The sequence below is a fragment of the Erythrolamprus reginae genome, chromosome 2 (assembly GCF_031021105.1).
Source record: "Erythrolamprus reginae isolate rEryReg1 chromosome 2, rEryReg1.hap1, whole genome shotgun sequence".
Lineage (NCBI taxonomy): Eukaryota > Metazoa > Chordata > Lepidosauria > Squamata > Dipsadidae > Erythrolamprus > Erythrolamprus reginae.
Window position 1 is genome coordinate 296,424,820 of NC_091951.1, and position 22,279 is coordinate 296,447,098.

The 22,279-nt window shown below is 34.9% G+C and overlaps 1 protein-coding gene across 7 annotated transcripts in view; it reads right to left on the bottom strand.

Annotated features, from left to right (window-relative positions):
* Positions 1-1,924: 1,924 nt before the first annotated feature.
* APC (APC regulator of WNT signaling pathway) overlaps positions 1,925-22,279 on the bottom strand; it is an 87,736-nt gene continuing 67,381 nt past the window's right edge. For all 7 annotated transcript variants that reach the window (XM_070742918.1, XM_070742921.1, XM_070742923.1 and 4 more), the window contains 7 exons: positions 19,372-19,750; positions 18,081-18,176; positions 15,977-16,116; positions 15,283-15,360; positions 13,807-13,923; positions 12,336-12,550; positions 1,925-11,567 (listed from right to left, as the gene is read on the bottom strand). In XM_070742918.1, coding sequence (XP_070599019.1) covers positions 5,012-11,567; positions 12,336-12,550; positions 13,807-13,923; positions 15,283-15,360; positions 15,977-16,116; positions 18,081-18,176; positions 19,372-19,750 — 7,581 coding nt within the window. In that variant the 3' untranslated portion in view covers positions 1,925-5,011. The remainder of the gene's footprint in view (positions 11,568-12,335; positions 12,551-13,806; positions 13,924-15,282; positions 15,361-15,976; positions 16,117-18,080; positions 18,177-19,371; positions 19,751-22,279) is intronic.

The window sequence follows — 22,279 nt, forward strand, 5'->3', positions numbered from 1 at the left end:
CCACAGCATGTGAAATTGATTGTCAATCAGTTTTGCTTCCTAAGTGGACTGTTTGATTTCACAGAAGTTGGATTTGCTTGTAGTTATATTGTGTTGCTTAAGTGTTCTCTTCATTTTTTTGAGCAGTGTATATTCCATAGCCCTTGTCATCTTCATGAATGACATACCACGTATGTCATTCAGATGTAGCCTATAATAAACAAAGGTAGGCAGGAGCAAATTCTGGACAATGTTTATAACTAAGAAAAAAGCAGTGAAATGTTTGCATAATTACAGGAAAGCCATATTGCTGCAGATTTCCAATTTTAAAAAAATGATATTTACTTTAAATAAAACAATTTTATTGTCGCAGAAGACAAACCGTACATTTTACTCCTATTTAAACTGAGCCATGCTTTAGTTCCCTTGAGATTGTATAAAATATGAATTTTCAAATACAATAAAAAGATGTTTTAAGTCTATTTTGAAGCAAGGTTCAAACCAAAATACTTCTCTATAGACGTTGCTTAAAGGTGAGTGGAATGTCATACATGCATTTTTAACACATGTTAAAAGATCAGCAGAGAAATGATTACAGTACGTCTGGTAAAGGCTTTGTGATATTGAATGTTTCCTCAGCAATAATGGATAAACAATAAACAACAACAAGATTGCCTAGCTCTGAAAATGATGTTGTGATGTTAAGCCAAAATCTGGGTGTGATATACTGTATTAGGATCTTATACTCCATTCTATTTAATATCTATTCAACTTTATAAAACTACGAGTAGACCAAATTTACTGTCTTGCACTTTTTCATTTCAAGGAAAAGTTTTTCAATCTAGTTTAAGAACGAATGAAACCAAGGTTATCTGTATATATATTTAAATGTTCCCATGCACATGAATACCCTATGCTCAATTATACCTATGTTTCAGGAAATCCTAAATTGAGCAACAATGCAGTTATATACTGTACCCTACTGTGGAAAAGCACCCAATTCTTTTAATTTTACAGTTTTCAAATTCTGCTTTGAAAATTTCCATTTCAGATCTCTAGGTCATAACTGGCTAGTTCAGTTTATTTAAAAAACAAAATACTATGGCTGTATTTAAATGAAAACAGGGCAGATAAAAGAGCACAAAAGATATAGAGGATAGGTTAACTACAATATTAAGTGTCAAATAGTAATGATAATTAAGCAAAATCGGGCGATCTTCAAAATCATGGCTGGTTAAGTCATGGGTGGTATTCTCAGCAAATCTATCACAGTTATTAAGAAAAGTTATTTCGGCCACTCACCAAGTGGAAAATGCAACATCGAAGCATATATATGAGTGACATAATTTTTCAGAACTATTCTTAAACCAAGCACACGTGAGGAGTCTCCATGAGCTGGGCATAAAGTGTAACTGGCAAAAGGAAAGTCTTCAGACACCCCGCCAACCCCCAAACACAGACACAAAGTTCTTTCTGAATGTCAGTCTAGAGCCAGATATTTTCACCTTGGAGCAATCTTATGAGACCAACTGGGGTTAAATATTAAGCTTACATGTAGGTTCAGATTTACAGCTGATCCAGGGTTATAAATAATTATAATGAAACTTTAGAACTCAATGTCAGTTAAAAAAAAAGTTTAAGCCAAAATGTCAGATAGCAAACCTCAACAGAAATTAAGCCAGATTTCAATTTCAGCAATGCATTTGATACACAATATGGCTCCTTCTTATATATAAAATAATGGAAGGCTTTGTAAACAGGATATAACAAATGATTAGAATACTGATTTTTTAAAACCTGTAATACATTGTGAATTCATTCATTTCCCCCCCTGTATGTTTATATATTTGATATATTGGAACTGAAAGTGTTTAATGTAAATAAAAACAGACACAATAATACATGCACATTTTCTGGAACATTTTGTTAAAAGGATGCACTTTGGTTTGTCAAATAATTTGTTTATTTCAGTGTGAGAATTAAATTACAAAAGAAAAGCTCTTGTCTTATACATCAACTCACAAATAATCAAAGAAGTGAAGAAAATTAGTACAATTCTCATTAGCAAAATTGCAGAAAGGAGCAGAAAAGCTTTAAACAAATCTGTCAACTTTTAAAAAAAACGTTGCCTTAATTTCTTGACTTGGTTCTATCCATACTGCACTTTTACAAGATAGTGATTAATTTCAGTAGAAGCAAAATAGCAGTAATCAGCAAGTACAAATATGACAACATTAGTGATCTCCAGATGCTAAATTAAAGTTTAATGGTCAGCAAAGACAGGGGTACATAATGGGCTTTTCCTGTTCTGTTTTCCTATTGTCTTTATACAAGAAGTGATTTAAAGATAAATTGAGATGAACCATACTGTGTACTGATCCTGTTTATTGATCCACATAAGATGCCTCACAAAAGTACATTGAAACATATACATTAATCCATCACAAAGATTATATATATGATAAGCAGGCCTTGTGTTCACATAAGATATTCTACCAATATGGTATGCCAATAAATATGCCCCGTTAAAAGGCAAAAAGTACAAGAAATAAATATGTATAATATTTTTGACCAAGAATCAGTAATGGGGAGTTACGGTACATCTATTCTTTTGCCATACTTTGGGGGAGATACCTTGAATTTAAATTAATTATTTTTGTAGACTTAGTAATGATAGGATTAGAATTGGGCTAAATGCCAACCTATGTGTGTGCATTTTTTTTAAAGAAGTGGAATAGGGGCTGGGAAATTATAAACCAAGCCTGCATCATAAAATACTATTATGTAATGCTAAACCAACTTACTGTTACAAGGCCTGGATCTGCCTCTCTTTCAGTATAGCTCTTTTAGACTATGCCACCTTAAATAACCTGATACGTTTTAGGTACTTTGGATTTCATCAATCCTGGTTACTAAGGTCAATGGCAGATGACTGCAGAAGCTGTCATTCCAAACACCCCCCCAAAATCCCTATAATTCCTACTGCAGGCTAATTTATCATTATGTCAAGGCCTGGACAAATTGCAATTAATCTCAATTATCCTTAATATAAAAATACTTAAAAATTATTAGTTTGCAAGGGGGGTGTTGCTAACCTTAATAACAGCAATAATAATTTAAGGTTTTATGAAGTGTTTTAAAACTGAGCGCTGTAAAACCTTAAATTGTTTCTCTAACTTTTATTTTTTTCACATTTTTATCATGTGTAAGAAGAGAAAATATAAGGAAATAAGTAGAAGGGAGACTTGCAACCATTTTTCATTATCTAGTTTCCTGTTTTATGTGAATTTGGCCATTGATCAGTTGAAAATACATACTAACTGTTGCTGTCACTCTAGCTTAATGTAGAGGTTATTATCTGGTCTGAAAAAGTAAAAGAGGTACTAAAATAGTTGTAGCATCCGTACATTTTACGCATTGGTTTGATTTACAGATTAAATGGGATTATCTGAGAACATCTGTAAACAGATATTGAATTTGTAAAATAAACATGAATAGTATTGTAATGATGAAAACCTGCCTGAGATACACATTTGACTTGCTTACTACTGTTTTAATTAACAATGTGCACACACATGTTGCTATTTCTGTATAGAGGCACTTAGTAGAGTACTTCTGTTGTAAACAGTCCACGGAAGGTCTCTAAAAAGTAAAATATATGTAAATACCAAGTTGGTTTGTCCAGAGTAGTTTAATATACAAATCTTATTTTCTATAAGACACTAAAATTTAGTATATTAGTTTCTAGTGCATTAACCAAATGAAAAAAAATATTTTAAACAACTTTCATTCTCAATACTTATCATGTTGTATTTGTATATTGAAAGCACTCTAGGCTGTGCAATAGGAAATGTATGCCTTTGGGCATATGTATGGAAGTACTTATTTTAGCCTCTTTTTTGTACTGGAGGAACCAATAAACATTTCAGCTGAAAACACTAATGCTATATCCTAAAGCTGCAGCTGATACATATAAACAGCTATTAGAAATTGGAAGAAAACCAGTGTGCGACTGTATTAGGCAGTGGATATAACGCAGACCCATTCAAATATGTAAGAATGTTTCCACTGACTTCAGTAGAATTATTATTGTTCCCAACACGCTTTTTGAGGAAATGCATAATACGAAAAGGATTTCTTAAACATATTAAAATTAAACATTGATTGTTATGTACTGCAAAAGTAACACACAACAAAATGTACATACAGCAATAATTTATTCTGTCATTTAGTTTTGTTGAGACTTCACCTGTGCCTCATTAATAAAAGAGCAGCCATCTTACCTCAAATACCAGAATATACAACAAGTTACAGCATAGCAAAAATCCTACCTACTGTCAGTTAAAATCTAGTTCTGGTAAAATAATTTTGTTCAAGGTTTACACATACACAGATGTCCTTTTTTTCTTTTTTCTTTTTTTGTAGAGCACAAAACCAAAATGTATTCATCTCACTATAACTATCTATGCACATTATGTGACCACAGAAATGTTAATTATCATTTCAGAAAATGAACCATCAGTTCTATCCATGCAGGAATAAAAGGCTTGTTCAGCAGAAACCATATTACTGTGAATTTCACAGCCACATGATTAATTAAAAGATTAGTGGCTTCACAAATACTAAGGTGGAGGTGTTTTTGTTTTGTTTTTGGCATAAATACCAATTTTTCCCTGAAGTTATTTAGCCATTTTGCAACTCTTGAAGTGAGAGATATATTAATAGAATTATTTATTTTAATCTGTTTTCTAAATTCCCCCAACCCATCAAAACAATTATAAAGGTATGGGATGTTAATTAAATATATGTAAAATATACTGTACAAATATAATTATTTTAGCAATTTTATTGCTAAGTTATCAATTGGGAATCCCTCAAATATTAGTGAAGACAAAGAATATTATATATGGCTTCCAGAACAAGAACCCTCTACAAGAATCAAACCTATTTACAAAAAAAAGAGGGGCTAACCACAATTTTGCTGCTTTATTTTTAAAAAATCCACATAAATCAATACATTGTTAATTTCCCATTAAACAGAAGTTACCAGATAAGACCCTGAATGGCGCTTAGGGCTTTGTGCACCACTCGAATCTGTACTTTCAGTCTTTGAGTCTCGTTTTTTTGTACTGTTATTTACTGGTGTTGGTATCTGCGATGGTCGAACAGAACTGTTATCTACACTACTTTTCCTGGGGCTTGGATTATAGTTAAAAGGCGTCACACGTGCTGCAACAGCACCACTTGGTGAGCTGTGTTTACTTGAGCTGCTAGAACTAAATGGTGTGCGCTCAGTCAGAGTGGTTTCACTAGTCTCTGGGGCAGCTGTAGAGCTGCTTAGAACAATTTTAGTTTCAGTTCCTTTCTTGTCTGGACCATCGGATTGGATAAATGAATTCAATCGGGTTTCTAAACCCATGGTGCGAATAGGGACGTTTCCGTTTCCGTTTCCGTTTCCTGCATTTTGTTGTCCATGAAGATCTTTTGAATCTTTGCTATTTATACTACTTTTCTCTGAACCACTGTCAATAATGGGGGGAGTATTTCCTGTTGGAGATTTTCCAGACCTTGGATTATTAATAGGACAGTCCTCAATCCTCACCCATACATCCTCTGTTTTAGAGACTGCAGGAGCCATCTGATAAATTAGAGTTTTTGAATCAACACCATTGGTGGGACTGGGTGAGATATTCTGAGGAGGACTTGTCATTATTTGAGGAATTTCATTTTCCTTTATTTTTCTCCAAGTCCCTTTGGTTGGTGCTTGGTTTTCTTTACCTTGTTTGAGTCCAGAAAAGGAAGTTACATGTTGCTTTTCATCTTCACTTTTTGCCTTTTCACTGGATTCTGAAGAAGCTGAAAGAATTGAGGAAGAACTTCCTGTCCTTCGCCAAGTACTTACACGAGGAAGTGATGAAGAATGTTTGCTGTGTTCACGCTTCCATGTTCCTGATCTGTTAATTGGCAATCTGGATGGACTCTCAGAATGAGATCGAGTTATGTCATGCCGTTTTGTTGGCCTCCCATCATTGTATTCTAAAGATGGACTCAGGTTAGGAGGTAATTTTCTCCAACCATTGGCTTGAATGGCCGAGTGAGCAGATAAAGACATGTCAGGAAGCGATGGACTTAAAACTGGAGTCTGTGTTTGGGACTGGGTTGGAGAGTCTGGTCTAGAAGGTGACAAAGATTCAAAGGAGACAGACTCTTCTAATTTCCTTCTTAAAGTAGGACTTGGGGTTTCTTTAATAAAAGTTGACTGACGTACTAAAACAGGTCTCTCTGATCGGTCAGATTCACTTCCACTTGATTTGGCTGATGACATTCTCGGTAACTCAGTCTTTTTATTTGACCCACTGATATTAGAATTTTGATTTAATCCTTTTGAGGCGGATTCACTTCTAGGAATTCCACTAGTGCTTTTAGGCAATCCTGTTTGTTTCGCTACAGTTTGCTGGTTCATTTGTCTGCCAGGTGATGTATATGCCATTCTTCCTGGACCTGATGACTTATTGGAAGCTGTATTTGGTGATGCTGTTCTTGGCAGCTGGGAAAGCTTATTGGGAGGACTTATGCCATTTCTACCTGGTGAAATTGAGTTTCTGCCAGGAGACTGCAGAGGCCTACTTAATGGTTGTTGTTGTGGTCTAGAAGGTGTAGAATCTCTAGATCCTGATCTAGAAGGTCCTTTACTTGAAATAACCTGTTGAGACGGCTGTCTAGATATAGGGCTTGGGTCAGATTTCATAGGTTTGACAACTCTTGGAGAGTTAGTAGAACTTTGGCTTTCATTGGGACTTTTGGATGCTGCATTCTTTAGTTGTGGTCCTTTTTTAGAAACTGGACTTGTACTTGAAGAACTATTTCGAACTCCAGGAATATGAATCATTGTTCTTCCTCGGGAAATAGAGGGCATATTTGTTTGCAAGGGCTGTTTCAAATGACTTGTAAGTTCAGAATTAGAACGAGCTTTACCTGTAATCATGCTTTTATAAACTTTCTTTCCCCCTTTAATTCCTTTACTTTCACACTCATTTTTCTTATTTTCCAGTGTACTTTTATCTCCTGGTTTAATAATTCTTGGACCCTTATTAGAAGTAAAAGGTTTTTCTTCTTGATCTGGTGTAAGATGAAATGGTGATCCTAAGGAAATTCCTGATTTTAATGAAAGGATTGAATCTGAATCTGATGAAGCTTGTCTAGATAGTGATGCTGCTGCAGCAGCTTGATGTAAACAGCTAACTATAGAATTTGCACCTTCTTGAATAGCTTTCCAGTCAAAGTTTTCTGAATCGGGTGAGAAGCCGTTCTCTGAATCAGGCCTTTGTATATCTTTCAAATCTAATGTGAGATCTTCTGCTAAAATGCTTCTGGTGTTTCTAGAACTAAATTTTTCACTATCCCCCTTTGATCTTGATGGCTTTTTCTTTTTAGGCATGGCTGAACTAATACATTCCTGCAAAAGATCATCTTCTGAATCAATACTAAGAGAACTAAGGGAACTGTTCCTTGAAAAGCATACAGGTGTATCTTCCACATGAAACGATTTAGGAGCATATCCAGAAACTGGTGCTCTATTTGACTCTATGTGTTTCTCAGGTGGTTCTATTTGTTCTACAGGTTCACTTTCTTTGCTATTGTTATTTTCCTGGTCAATATCACTGAGAGAACTCAGAGAGGAATTACGAGAGAAACAAACAGGTGTATTTTCTATTGCAAAATTTTGTGTTTTTTCATCCGCAGATGTAATTTCTTTGGCTGATGGACAAAAAGAGGTCTGGTTTTGCCCCAAAGGTTTGGGTTGATTTCTTCCAGTTGAAGAATGCTTTTGGCCAGCTTGTGTCCCAGCGACTGATTGCTGATTTGAAATATATTCCGTATTAGAGTTGACTTCAATTTCATTGTTTTTTCCCTTTCTCAGTTCTGCCTTTTCTCTTGAAAGATCTACATCGTCATCAAATTCCAAGGAACTCAAAGAGTCATTTCGAGAAAACGAATATGGGGTTCCTTCAATTGGAGTGTAGTGATGGGGAGAATCAAATGCAAAGCTTCCTCTTGTACGCTCTTCATTATTTGGAGGTTTATCATTAAAATCTTTTGAATTATTTTCAAGAGTCTGCTTCTTTGTCTCTTTATTCTCATTATTTCTTTCACTACTAAAATTATTTTTTGATTCTACATTTTTTCTTAAGCGTGCTCTATACTCATTGCTTTGTGGCATAGGCTTTACTGGGGACGTTGGTTTCTTTTTGTCTATTTCTAATTGATTTTTATTATTTATTGAGGATGATGTAGATACTAGCTGGACCTGATCCATTATCTTTTTCACTCTGAAAGGTTTGTGACTTTTCCCTTTTGGCATAGCAGAATTAATACATTCTGCAAGAATATCATCACCTTCTTCTGTTTTGTCATCATTCAACCCAACAGTAGTGCTGCTTTTTCCCCTTTGAGCATCTTCCGTATTTCTTCCTTCTGTTGGAATTGTATCCCTCTTTTCAATTTCAGCCGATTCCATTTCTGAAACAGCAATCCCTGTACTGGCCAGTTCATTTGGTGGTGATTCTATTGTTAGATCACTCAGAGATGTAGCTGTTGAAAAATTTATTGGTGTTCCCTCAACACAATAAACACGTGGCATGTCATCACCAGGAGTAAATGTAACATGCTTCTGGGAATGTAATCTGCTCTGAGAAGGAAGAAGTTTATATACAGGCAAATGGCTTGGTTTTCTGGCTACAGGTGGAGGTATTTTGGAAGCAGTTACTTGCAAAGGCTTTTTGGCTTTACGTGAAGACTTTGTTGGCATAGCAGAAATAATACACTCCTCCAATATTTCAATATCATCTTCATCTGAATCATCTAGAATATCTTTCTCTATTTCAGTGCATTCTTTTGTATCTTTTTCTATATTATCCTTTGTATCATCTGATTGTTCAAGTTCTGCTTCATTTACATGATCATTTTCATGCACAGGAGGCATTATTCTCAGTTCTACATCTTTCTGTATAAATGGTTCATCAAGACTCAAAGCACTCAGACTTGATGAACAAGAAAATCCATCTGGTGTACTTTCTGTTGCAAAGTGTAACAAAGTGTCAGCATCTTGCATTACCTGTACCCTTTGAACAGCTGTATTTACAGTTGTTTGCCTTGGTCCAGATTCTCTCTTTTCAGTGTTGGATACTTTTGCCTTGGCTGCTTCTCTCTTTACTTGGGGCACTTGGGTAGGTGGTGGAGTTTTATTTCTGCTAGGTGGCATTGTCTGCCCAGGACTATCTGGAAGATCACTTGGGCTTATTATACCACTTATCATCCCACTGCATGGCTCACTTTGAACAGAGCTAGCAATTGAACGACTCTCAAAACTATCCAAGGAACTCACAGAGGTACATCTGCTAAACATAAGTGGAGTCTCCTGTACATAATGTTCTGGTGGGCTCTTGGGAGTCTGGGCACCACTTTTTGAAGGAGATTTGGCGCCCGAAGAAAACTCAACAGCTTTATGTCTTGCTGAATCAGATGAAGAAACAGTGGAAGTCTGAAGTCTATTTGATTTTGTTCTAAGATGCTGGGAAGCTATTGAGGTTTGATTAGTTGCTGCTGCTGTTGACAGATTCCCACTGTTTTCTTTCATTCCAACTATCTTCAGAAAGTTATCAGTATCAGCTACCTGTGTGGAATGATCACGTCCTGTTTCATCTTCAGCGGATGATAAAGATGATAGAGAACTACATCTTGAAAAACATATTGGAGTATCTTCTACACAGTAAGTCTGTATTGTTTCCTGGTTAATAGAAGATGTTTTGCAGGATGTAGGCTTCTGAGCATGATTTGCCCTATGATGAGCAGAATTTGGATGAAGTTGGTTATGTTTTTTTGATGCAGCAGAAGATGATGTATTTCTACTGCTTGGTGAAATGTGATCTGTTTTAGTACTCTGTACTGATGGAGTTTTTGAAAATGAAAAAGATGGTTTCTGTGCAGGAGGAACCTCCGTTGAATATCGAAGACTGTAATCAATTGGCTGATCCACATGATGCACTTCTTCATTGTATTTTATGCTGTAATTAGTTGTATGATCTTCTTCCTCATGCTGTTCTTCTTCAGAATAATGCTCACTATAATTTGTGGGCTTATCAGTCTCATAATCATCCACCTGACACAAGGACTGATTGGCTTTGTGATTTACTCCATGATTACACCCTACTCTGTTTTGTTCTGAATTGCTAGATTCTCTTGATCTGAAAGGAGGTACACATTCTGGCTGTCCAAAAGCTGACTGGTAATTTAGGTGTTTATTATCACCATTCTTAGGATACGCAGGATATGTTCCACTTTGACTTCTAGATTGCCTTTGCTCATTTTGCTTTATTTCTTCTTCTATTACATGCTTAGGTCTTGCCCATCTTTCATTCTGAGATGGGCTTTGCCTTCCAGAATTCAATTGTTCATCAGAATATTTCAAACTATAGTTTATTGGAGTATCCAGTTCTCCATCATTATCATCCATATGATTAGCACTATGTATTTTATGAGCTAAATCAGCAGGATACTGTCCATAACTGCAAAATTTACTTTCTTCGTCTTCAGAATAAGATTCTATAGGTTTCATTTGTCCTCTTTTACCATACCCATCACTGCTACTGACACTGTTTAAACTATCATTAGAAGCTCTTTTATACTCTACTTTTGAATATGGTACAGAACATGCCCTGTTCTCAGATTTTGGAAAGTTATAACTACTTGTGTGTGAGTGAGCAGTAGAAGTTCTTCTTAAAGCATTTCTGTCTTCTGATAAACTGTGAATTTCTGTTATAGATCCACTGCTTCTTTCATCTTGTGATATGTGCATATTTGCTGTTTCCTCCGTTGTTTTTGAAATCTGAGAAGCAGCAGTAGAAATCTGCATTCCTATTCGTTTAGAAGAGTTTTCTGTTGTGGTATGATAGCTGTTCAATCCCACTGCACGGTCCCTATCTAAACTCCGGTCTTTTTCAGAACGAGAATTCTCCGTGTTTCCTCTGCTTGATGAGGAGGAACCAGGCAATACTGTAGTATTTAAATATGGCGAAAGTACAGTCACATTTCCACTGTTAAAGTTTTCTGATCTGCATACTCCATCTTCGTGGCGATTACCATCCAAAACATATTCACTGTAAAGATTCTGTTTATGCCTTTGCTTATTGCGGTGAGATGTTTTAGGACTTAAATTATCAATGTTGTCAAAAGTCTCAGATAATTGTTGAGCATCTAATTCGGCTTCCAGTGCTTTTTGCTTTCTGACATGAAGTGATGGCAAGCTTGAACCTGGAGACATAATATTAGCATCTTTGTATTTTGCAGGTCTGTTTGCCATTAAATTTCGAAGAGCTGCAGCACTCCCCATGGCTATCATTTTGTGCTTTGAATGTATGAGATTTTTGAGCATACTGACTGCTCCCAAGTCCCACAACGCTTCCTGGTCCTTTGCATTCCGTGCAGACAAGTTCCACAAAGTTCCACATGCATTACTGACTATTGTCAAACTGTGAGACTTCAAATGATGTAAGAGGGTTTGCAAGCAATTATTCTCTCTCAGTATTTGCCTGGAATTGAGATGTAAACATAAAAATTATCACATTAATACCATGAAAAAGCTCAAATATATATCAACTTGTTATTTTTCATAAATAATATTGCTTGAAGCTCTGAATAACAAATCCTCTTAAAAAACGAATCAGAAATGTCAAAATAATTCTATGGAAACAATAGTTTCCAACAGATCACTAACTATGGCAAATATTCTCTATGCCAGCGGTAGGCAAAGTTGGCTCTTCTATGACATGTGGACTTCAACTCCCAGAATTCTTGAGCTAGCATGATTGGGTCAGGAATTCTGGGAGTTGAAGTCCACAGCTCATAGAAGAGCCAACTTTGCCTATCTCTGCTCTATGCCAAGGAGATAGCCATATGAATATCCTTAATTATTACATGCAGATATTATATATTATATATTATATTTATTAGATTTGTACGCCGACCTTTTCCGAAAACTCGAGGCGGCTCACAGAATAAATATAAACAAGGCGTACAATTATTATGCCGATAATGCTATTTCACTTAAATATTCTGCACATACAATACTTTTACTCTGGAAATATGAATTTAATACAGAAGGATGAGAAGGAAACAGGGCTACTCAGCTGGCTCTGCTGAAACAGAGGCTCCTCCTCTCCTTATAAGAGATTCAGTATGTTAAGATCTAATTCCAGAGTTTGCCCCCCACTCCCAAAGGATTCATAAAATAAATTTGACTGAATCGATAAATTTGACTGAATAGATAACTAAATACTGCAATAAAACAGTATTCTCACCTATGGTCCTCATTTGTAGCAATCAAGCTAGACACATTACGAAGAATTCCCCCTCCACTTTCAATAATGGCTAAAGTATTTGTTTGGCTTCGGTATGTCAGTGTGCCAACCAAAAAGGCAAGAGCACCATCCACTGCACATATATCAGCTTTATTCTCAGTGCAATGTGCTGATAGATTCCATAAGGCACTCAATACACTTTTCAGCGTAGATTCCTGCAGAGTAAAACATTACATTAGATTTCTTAGCTGTATTAACACTTTATTTCAATAGGAAATAACTTAAGACAGTGGTCCCTCAACTTTGTAGCCTAGCAACCTGGCTAGGTGTAGTGGGGTAGAGGAGAATTGGGCCGTATGAGCAGTGGGCCAGTGAACAAGTGTGCACAGCTCAACTTGTGCAAGTGGCAGACCAGAGGGCACGTGCATACACATGCACTCAACTGCAAGTTAAGCTGTGCACATGTGTGTGTGCTGGCCCACATCCTGGTTGCGACTAGGTAATAGCCTAGTAGTGGGCCACTGCTCAGGGAACAGTGAGCCCCTCTTATGATGGATAAATTGATTAGTAGATAAATTGGCCCTACAGGATCAACAGGTTTCTATGTCCCTCACAAGTGCTTGGTAGACTTTCTCTTCCGCTTCCCTTTTTGCTCAAAATCACTGCCCTGCCCATGGCAGCAACCATGTCGCAACTTTATCAGTGCATGGGTCTATGTCTATATGTGAAACAGACTATATGTCTTTATTTAAATTTACAAGGAATTTGTATATGTATACTCATTTACTATTATGTCATTGGAAATACACCATAGGCATTTTATTATTTGAAAATAATTCAGTGATAGCTTCTTCACTGTGGCATGGGAAAAAAGAAATAAATACATTTATGCATTCATGTACATTAACATGTAGACATATTGTAGCACTAATAAAAACTTCAAATTGTTAATATAATCAGATTTATTAGAGAACACCTCTCTCCCCGAAATAAGGTACTTATTTTGGTAGTTACTTCTTATCAACTTTTCTAACAATTTAAATGTAAGCATATTTATCAATATCATTTACTAAATGGAAATTACTCTATAAATTCATACAGACTTTAATCTATGGGAACTAACTAATTTTACCCAACATATTCAATTGATTTCACTGGGATTCAAGAGTAATTTAATCCACAACCAACTAAATTTGTTCTAAACTATTACTAACAATTAAAAACAGCTATCAAATAAAAATGTGTAGTTTATTTAGAAAAATTCTATTAGTGGAAAAGACTTTTTAAAACCAATTCTTCCTCCTAGGTTCCTTCCCAGAGAAGCTCCCACTTTCCAAGAACTATTACTGATGATTGTCTTCTTTTCCAAAAGTAACTATCTGAACTTTCTTTTATGTATTATTCTTAAACAAGGAAATATAATTTTTAAAACATAGTTAAATACTAAAGAAACACTGATTTGCTACAGTACCTTTTTTACTTCCAAAGCACATTCCATCAGTGCTTTCACACTCCCCACCTCTCGTAGTGTCTTCTTACTATTCACATCTGCCCGCCAAGACAAATTTCTTAAAACACTTGCAATAACCTATAATATTGTCAATAGAAAATAGAAAAAAGTAATGTGCTTTAATTACCATGCATTTAACAGACTCTTACTTGGTATTCTGAGAAATAGTTTATTACTCATTTTATTATGCTAGTTTATACAGTGGTATAAACCAGTGGTGTAAACTGCTTTGAAATTCATCGAATTTGGTACTCAACACAATTTGACATGCAAATTTTGTCCCGGTACTCATCATTTGTTTGGTATTCAATGCACAAGCTAGAACTTGTCAGTGTTGGCTGTTTTGTGACTCACTACACTATTTTTTACAGGAAAAAAATGTTTGGTATTTGTTTTTGGTATTCATTGTACCTCCCAGAACTAATTAATTATGAGTACTGAAATATCGCTGTGTATTGATTTTAAATAATTCTGTGCTTGAGAGTTGTCAGAAATGTAGAACATCATCTTTTTAAAATTTATCCTAAAAATTCTTGACAATAGACAACATTTACTATGAGGTAAAATGGTATCTATAAATCTTTTTCTACGTTTTCTATGTTTTTTACACTATTCATCTGTAAATGAAAGTGTTCTAGTACATTATTGTGAAATAAGAAAACTTTTCCAATGTAACTATTTTAGCATAAAATATTCAAAATAAAAAATATTTCTCAGGATACAGAAATAAATTGAATCAATTTAAAATCCTTAATATAGACAGTTTGCTTATAGCAAATTATCTTATTTGACAGACTTTCATACATTATGAATTAGTTCAACTCCACATTCATTTAGAATTTCTTTAAAAAATCAAATGTTGTAATAAAACAAAGGACAAATAACATTTAATGTTTGGTTTGTGCCATTAATCAATTTAGTGACTGTATACTTCCTAAAAATTGTCCATGGTTGTATCAATTGTTTTCTTTCCCTCAAAAGCAAATTAAAAAAAAATTATGCCACTCAATATACTAATTGAAAGTTTACAGAGTAAGAAAATAAAAAGGGAAAACTTTTGAAAAACCAGAAGATCCAGATAGCAGATTACAGTATACCAGTGGTTCTCAACTTTTCTAATGCTGCAACCTCTTAATACAGTTCCTCGTGTTGTGGTGACCCCCAACCATAAGCCTAGCACCAATTCTCCCAACGGAGCTTTAAGCTTATAAAAATACGTTCCAAGGTGCCAGGATAGAAGCTTTAGTTCCTACCGCATTGGGAAATTTGTCTTTTCCCATGAAGGTCTTAGGCGACCCCTGTGAAACGGTCATTCGACCCCCAAGGGGGTCCAGACCCCCAGGTTGAGAACCACTGCAGTATACAAAAGAAGCAAAAAAGAAACTGCATGAAAGTTATAAATATATAGGAACATAATACTTGAGCAATGAAGTTTACCTGCTGCAAATCTTCACTTTCAGATTTTAACTGTGCTACTAAAGCTCTCATGCAACCCTTCATAGAACACAAAGTAGCCTATTTGTGAGAGAGAGACAGAGAGAGATTTTATGAAGCAGATAATTAGATATATGTTGGTAGTGGAGGATAAATTAACTAATGGATTTTCAAAATATAATTCTTTTCTCTATTTTTGAACTTAGTCCACTAACCGCTTCTCATAGAACTAAAGTAATAAGCAAATCTTAGCTGAGAACCCCCAAACCTAATTGAATATCAAAAGGGGAAGGATCCCTCCCCAAATTATGGGGGAGATCTGAAATAAACATCTCAAAAAATCACAATAAAGCAAAGACATTTCCAAATATAAATTAAAATAATTCATGAATAAGCATAAATAACACATATAATTATAGGTCAACATTCATTGCACAGAACAAGAGTAGGAGCATAATCTTTTTTATAAAAAGACAATTTTAACTAACAGAGCTGCATGAATAATGCAAAACAAAAAGAACTACATCTTAGCTCATTTATAATTAGTTCACACAAGAAGAAAACTGCTTATGATAGATTCAGATGGCACCTAAATTCAGAGTTTACAACAAGACTTAAAATAGCAAGAATCAATCTGCGAAGTACCACAACATCTATTACAGTAAACAGAAATAAATCCAAAGATATTCAAACCTACCTTATTGGCTACATCTCCAAAAGTTAAATTTGTCAGAGCCATTCCAGCATATCGTCTTAATGTGACACTATAATGGTCGTTAGTAAGACCATACATTTCACAATCTACCTGTAGCAATTCTGCAATGGCTTGTAAACCTCCTATTAAAATAATTGAAAGATTTGTTAGAAATATTGTGGCAAATTGGTATATTTATTCTCCAAAATTCCTTTCTTAAAAATGTTAATATATAAAAAAACAAAAAACAAAAATTAATTATTATGGCTTTATTGTACCCAAGAGAAACAAAACTGATCACTCTTGGAAATAGCATATTCTTAGCTTTACAATCCTGAATTACAGATACAGTGATACCTCGTCTTACAAACGCCTCGTCATACAAACTTTTTGAGATACAAACCCGGGGCTTAAGATTTTTTTGCCTCTTCTTACAAACTATTTTCACCTTACAAACCCAACGCCGCTGCTGGGATGCCCCGCCTCCGGACTTCTGTTGCCAGCGAAGCACCCGGTTTTGCACTGCTGGGTTTCCCCTGAGGCTCGCAAAAACACAGAGGCCTGGAGGTAGGGTTTCGAGGACTTTGGTGTTTTTGTGATGCTGCGATTTCACTGATGCTCCCTTCGCTGGAAAACCCCACCTCCAGACTTCCGTTGCCAGCGAACCGCTCGTTTTTGCGATGCTGGGATTCCCCTGCTGGGATTCCCTTGCAGCATCGCAAAAACACAGAAGTCCGGAGGTGGGGTTTCCTATGGAAGGGAACCTCAGGGGAATACCAGCAGCGCAAAAACAGGTGCTTCAGCTGGCAAAAGGGGTGAATTTTGGGCTTTTCTATTGATTCCTATGGGATTCCTATGGGAAACATTGTTTCGTCTTACAAACTTTTCACCTTAAGAACCTCGTCCCGGAACCAATTAAGTTTGTAAGACAAGGTATCACTGTATATGGTCAGTTTCTATTTATTGATTTAATGGAAATTCTAATATTATTTTGTCAGGTTTAATGATTTAATTAAAATTATGAATGAATTAATGTCTTGTATGCTTTAAATTTCAAATTTTATTGAATGCTCTACATTTTCCTGTATGCCTCAATCTCCAAATTTTATCTTTGTAAGCCACAGGAGTTACTGAGTGTGAGTTGGGCAACTACATACATTTTCATTTATTCATAAATGTGTAAAATGTAAATATGAAGCAAGGAAATTGGGCTGTGAACAAGTTCATGGGCTGCTTTGAAAACTCCTGCTGGTTATTGAAATATACATGTACAACCTTTGGGCTGAAACTGCCAGTGAAGCAAGATAATATAATAAGTAATTAATTAAGTATATATATATATATATATATATATAAATAAAATAATTAATATAACAGTTGAATTAAATTGGTGGAAGAGCCTCTATGTGTGTAGATGACTATCTCTGCCTATGTAGGTATGTGTGTATGACCTCTGTGTTGGCATAACAGAACTACCATGCTAATACGGATTTTGAAATCTTTTTCTTGGCTAGCTTCCTTTATTTTATGTATAACATGAAAAACACCAGATGGAGCTATTTAAAATTGGACCCTAAAAATTCTTGAGAATTCCGTTATTTTTCCTTCTAAATACTAACTAAAGCTATCAAGTTGCATATTTTGCTTTTTTAAAATAAAATCATCATTTAGCTTCATCTTTTTCTAATACTGTAGTAAGCTTACTTAAATAACTCTTACATTTTATATTTTTAAACACGGAAACTCAAAACAAAAGCACTTTTTTCTTTTTTTGGTGGACGTCTCAGAGCAAACTGAAACTGCAGAACACCAGACAAACCCTGATTTATATTTCTCCCCTTATGAGTGTATTTTACTGTACTGTCAGTATTTTCCCATTTTCATCAGTATATTTTCAGATAAAAAGGAATTTTTAAAAGTGTGTTCAGTTCTCAATACACCTAATAAAAACATCTAACGTATAATAGAATGTTTCCAAATCTGCATTAAATCATGCAGATTTGGAAACATTCTATTATACGTTATATATCTGCTCCCTGTAAAAGAATGCCCTAACCTTCGTCTAACAATTGTATGTTATTTTTCTGCAATGTCTTTGTTTACTTACCAAGTTCATTCATTGCATGCCTATGCTCTTCATCAAATGAAAGCTTCATTAAAACACATACTGCAGGACAGATCTGATGGTCAACTGGAGCTGGCACTATGTCAGAAGAAAAAAATCATTTTCATTGAATGTATCAGTTGAGGAATGCAACAAAACCTTTAAAATTACACTGTCAAACAATTTATTAAACAAATGCAATCTAACAGATATACTTCTCTAAGCTTTTGCAATGAGAAAAATAATGAAATATGCCAGTTTTGCATTAGGAAGAATCACCAATCAGTTACAACACTTCCATACTTGCTATCAATGAATGTGATACCTATCGTCAAATGTAAACAGGGCCTGTCACTCATAATCATTTCCATGTAACTTCAATTTACAGGTAGTCAATTTACAACTATTCATTTGGTGACTGTTGGAAGTTACAAAGGCACTGAAAAAAAGAGCTCTGGTGTGAATTATATTGTTACTTTAGTTATTTCCTGAAGCCATTTATGTATTTTGGACAATATATTTTTGTTTCAGGATACAACCACCCCATATGAAAGAAGGTGCCTTGTGTTTTTTTACATTTCCAACAAATTGAGTTCAAATTTGGATAAATGTTAGCTAATCTAACTGTAGCTCAGTGCCATCGATAAAATATTTTGTAATAATTTTCCTTATATGATGGTGATTTAGTACATTTAAGATTTCTATCCCATACTTTATCCCAGTCTGCCAAGTAGATATTATGTCTTATATTTTGTGCCCATGCACTCATGGGTCCTTTAACTATACTGTATCTTCCATTCTTTCAAATTGTAACAGATAATTATAGAGTTTAGAAATAATATTATTTTCTGGGCCTGTCAACAATTTGTCTAGTGTTCTTAATTCTGTTTTGATTCCATTTTCTTCCATGTCTTTCTTATATCGGGATTGTATTTGTGCATATGGCCACCAATCAGTATTTATATTTTATTTATCTAATTCTTCTCTGCTTTTTAGTTTTCCAGTTCCATCCAAGATGTCCTTCTATTTAATCATTTTGTTCCTATCTATTGTATTTGGATACATAATTGCTTTCTCTGTGGACAGCCAATTCGGAATTTTAATATGTTTTTTTATTTCCCGCCAAATTGAAATGAGTGTATCTCTAATAATGTGTCTATGGAAATATTTAATATATTTTTATTTATAACAACCTTCTTGGGGAAAAATATTCCATAAATAGCTACAGTTCAAAGCTGTTAACACCAAAGAATACTTCACAACATTTTTGAAACCTGAATTGCAATCAACATACTTGGATTTTTATCTTGGTCCATGCCTTGATCATGTGCTTCCTGCCATTCCCAACAAGTTTCACAGTAAGCTCGGATTTGTTCTAGAAGATGGAGAACACGTATTTCTCGTCTGCCTCGTTTATCATCAGGCTGAGAATGAATGATATTATGTAGTGCTGCACTGGCTCTGGCACGAGCCTCTTTACTTCCACGAGAGTTGCCCAACAACACAGAGTCTTTATCATTGCCATGCAAAAGTTGAATGAGAAGAGGAAGACATCCAGACTGACGCATAGCTATGCAGCTATCCTGGGAGCTAGACATGGCTAGCAATGTTCGTGACATATCATCTTTATCATGAGTGCCCAACATTGACAGCAGTGAATACACCATTTCAACCTGCAAAGCAAATAGTTTGAAAACACTGTTATGTACAGTTAATGTGGATGGGATACACTAACATGAATATTCAAGGGTGACTCCTCTTATATGAGATGTATGAGTAATTTACATATAAATATTGTTTATACATGCACAGAGGTAGAGATTGATGTAACGTAATGTAAGATAACATAAAGTAATGTAACTTACCATAACATGTTTATGCACCAAAGGCAAAGCACAGGCCTTTTTGGGTAGTAATAATTTATGTAGATAAACAAAGTACTCCAAAATAATTATGCATTAGCATTCAACTGAAACTATTAATTTGGCAATAAACAGATATTATACCATTTAACAATATTAACAGTATCATGACAGGCATATTAGCTACCTCGTTTCATAAAACTGAAATAATTATTGAACGGGTCCAAAGACGGGCTACAAGAATGGTGGAAGGTCTTAAGCATAAAACGTATCAGGAAAGACTTAATGAACTCAATCTGTATAGTCTGGAGGACAGAAGGGAAAGGGGGGACATGATCGAAACATTTAAATATGTTAAAGGGTTAAATAAGGTCCAGGAGGGAAGTGTTTTTAATAGGAAAGTGAACACAAGAACAAGGGGACACAATCTGAAGTTAGTTGGGGGAAAGATCAAAAGCAACATGAGAAAATATTATTTTACTGAAAGAGTAGTAGATCCTTGGAACAAATTTCCAGCAGATGTGGTAGATAAATCCACAGTAACTGAATTTAAACATGCCTGGGATAAACATACTGTATATCCATCCTAAGATAAAATACAGAAAATAGTATAAGGGCAGACTAGATGGATCATGAGGTCTTTTTCTGCCGTCAGTCTTCTATGTTTCTATGTATTAAACAGTAGGTTAAATGTTAAAATTTGGTAATTTTTACATATTACAAATAAGACAGCCAGGTTGGTCTAGTAATTGTCTCTATCAGTCATCCATATCATGACTGTCGTAAAGGTGCTTTTTTTCAAGAAGCAACAAGATTTTTTTTGTTTTTCCTTGAAGACATTTTGCTTTTTTCCCAAGAAGCTTCTTTAATTCATGAAGAAGCTTCTTGGATAAGAAGAGAAACGTTTTCAAGGAAAAACAAAGAAAGTCCAGTTGCCTTTTGAATGAAGCACCTATAGGTCTAGTGCTTCTAGTCCAATTTTAGACATAAAAAGCGGGCTCTGACTTTGGGTTAATCTCTCTCAGCCCAATCCCCCTCACAGGATTGTTGTAGTGGGGAAAATAAGAGGAGCAAATAATAATAGGAATGTTAGCTGCTTTGAGTTATTTATAAACAACAATAAATGTCGGATAAAAAGTTCAAATAAATAAATAAAAATTCAAAAACATGTAAAATAAAATTTTTCCACAGGATACATAATCCAAATGGATTAAGAATAAAGAATTCACTGTTAAGTAAAAATTATACTATATTGCATGTATGGAGCTTGCTTTTAAAAACAAAATAACAAAATAAGGACACGTTTGTTAATATTACATTTTGCATTATTGGAAAAATAATGACGCAGGATTAGAGACACTGGGTTAGAAGACTCTTAGAAATTTTCTAGTCCAGCCCCCTGCCAAGGACAAGAGTGATCAGACCATTGCAGACAAATTGCTGTCCCAACTCGGATTGATGATGGAGAACCCAAGACTTCATGAGCCAGTATGGTCCACTACTTAATAGCATTAATAGTCAGAAAATTCAAGTTTATCTCTTCAAAGTACAACCATTAGTTCTGGCCCTACCTTTTGACTGTCTTGCTTTCAGTTAGGACTGAATTCGTGTTTTCTGCTCTTTTCTTTAGGCTAAATATTGCTAGTTGTGTTCTCTGTAGGATTCAGTCTCAAGCCTCTAACCTTCTTAATACCTCAGCATTTTTCTTGTATTGTGGTAATCAATACTGGATAAAATACTTGAGGTGTACTCTGACCACTCTGGCACAGATTGGAAGTATCATTTCCCATTTCCCATTATCATTTCCCATTATCTAATCCAGAGTTTAATTGGAAGTTACAGAAAACTGCTGGCTCATGCTTAATCTGTGGTCTATAAGGATATCCAGATGCTTTTTGTAAGTAGTACTGCTGAGCTAATTACTTATCTTATATCTGTACAACTTATTTGTTTCCTTCTTAAATGGAGAATGGTACATTTCTCACAACTGAATTGCATTTTGTTGGAAAAGACTCATTGTTCAAATCTATTAAATTCCTTTTTACAGAATCTGTCTTTTGAGATATCAAATCTAACTGCACAAATTATCGGACAAGCAAAGGTGATGATTTTAAAATTGTGAAGAATTGAAGCTGTATTTATGTTAAATAATGTATTTAATTTTGAATGGTATGTGTGACAAAACAGAAACAAATTTACATGCATGTTTGTAATGACAAATTAAGGACTAAGAAGATTATCTTCGTATCTTCCTAACTGTGAGACAAATATGCCCCATTATCCATTTTTAGAAGAAATATCCTACTACACAGCCTTTCTTTTATACCAATCCCAAAATGA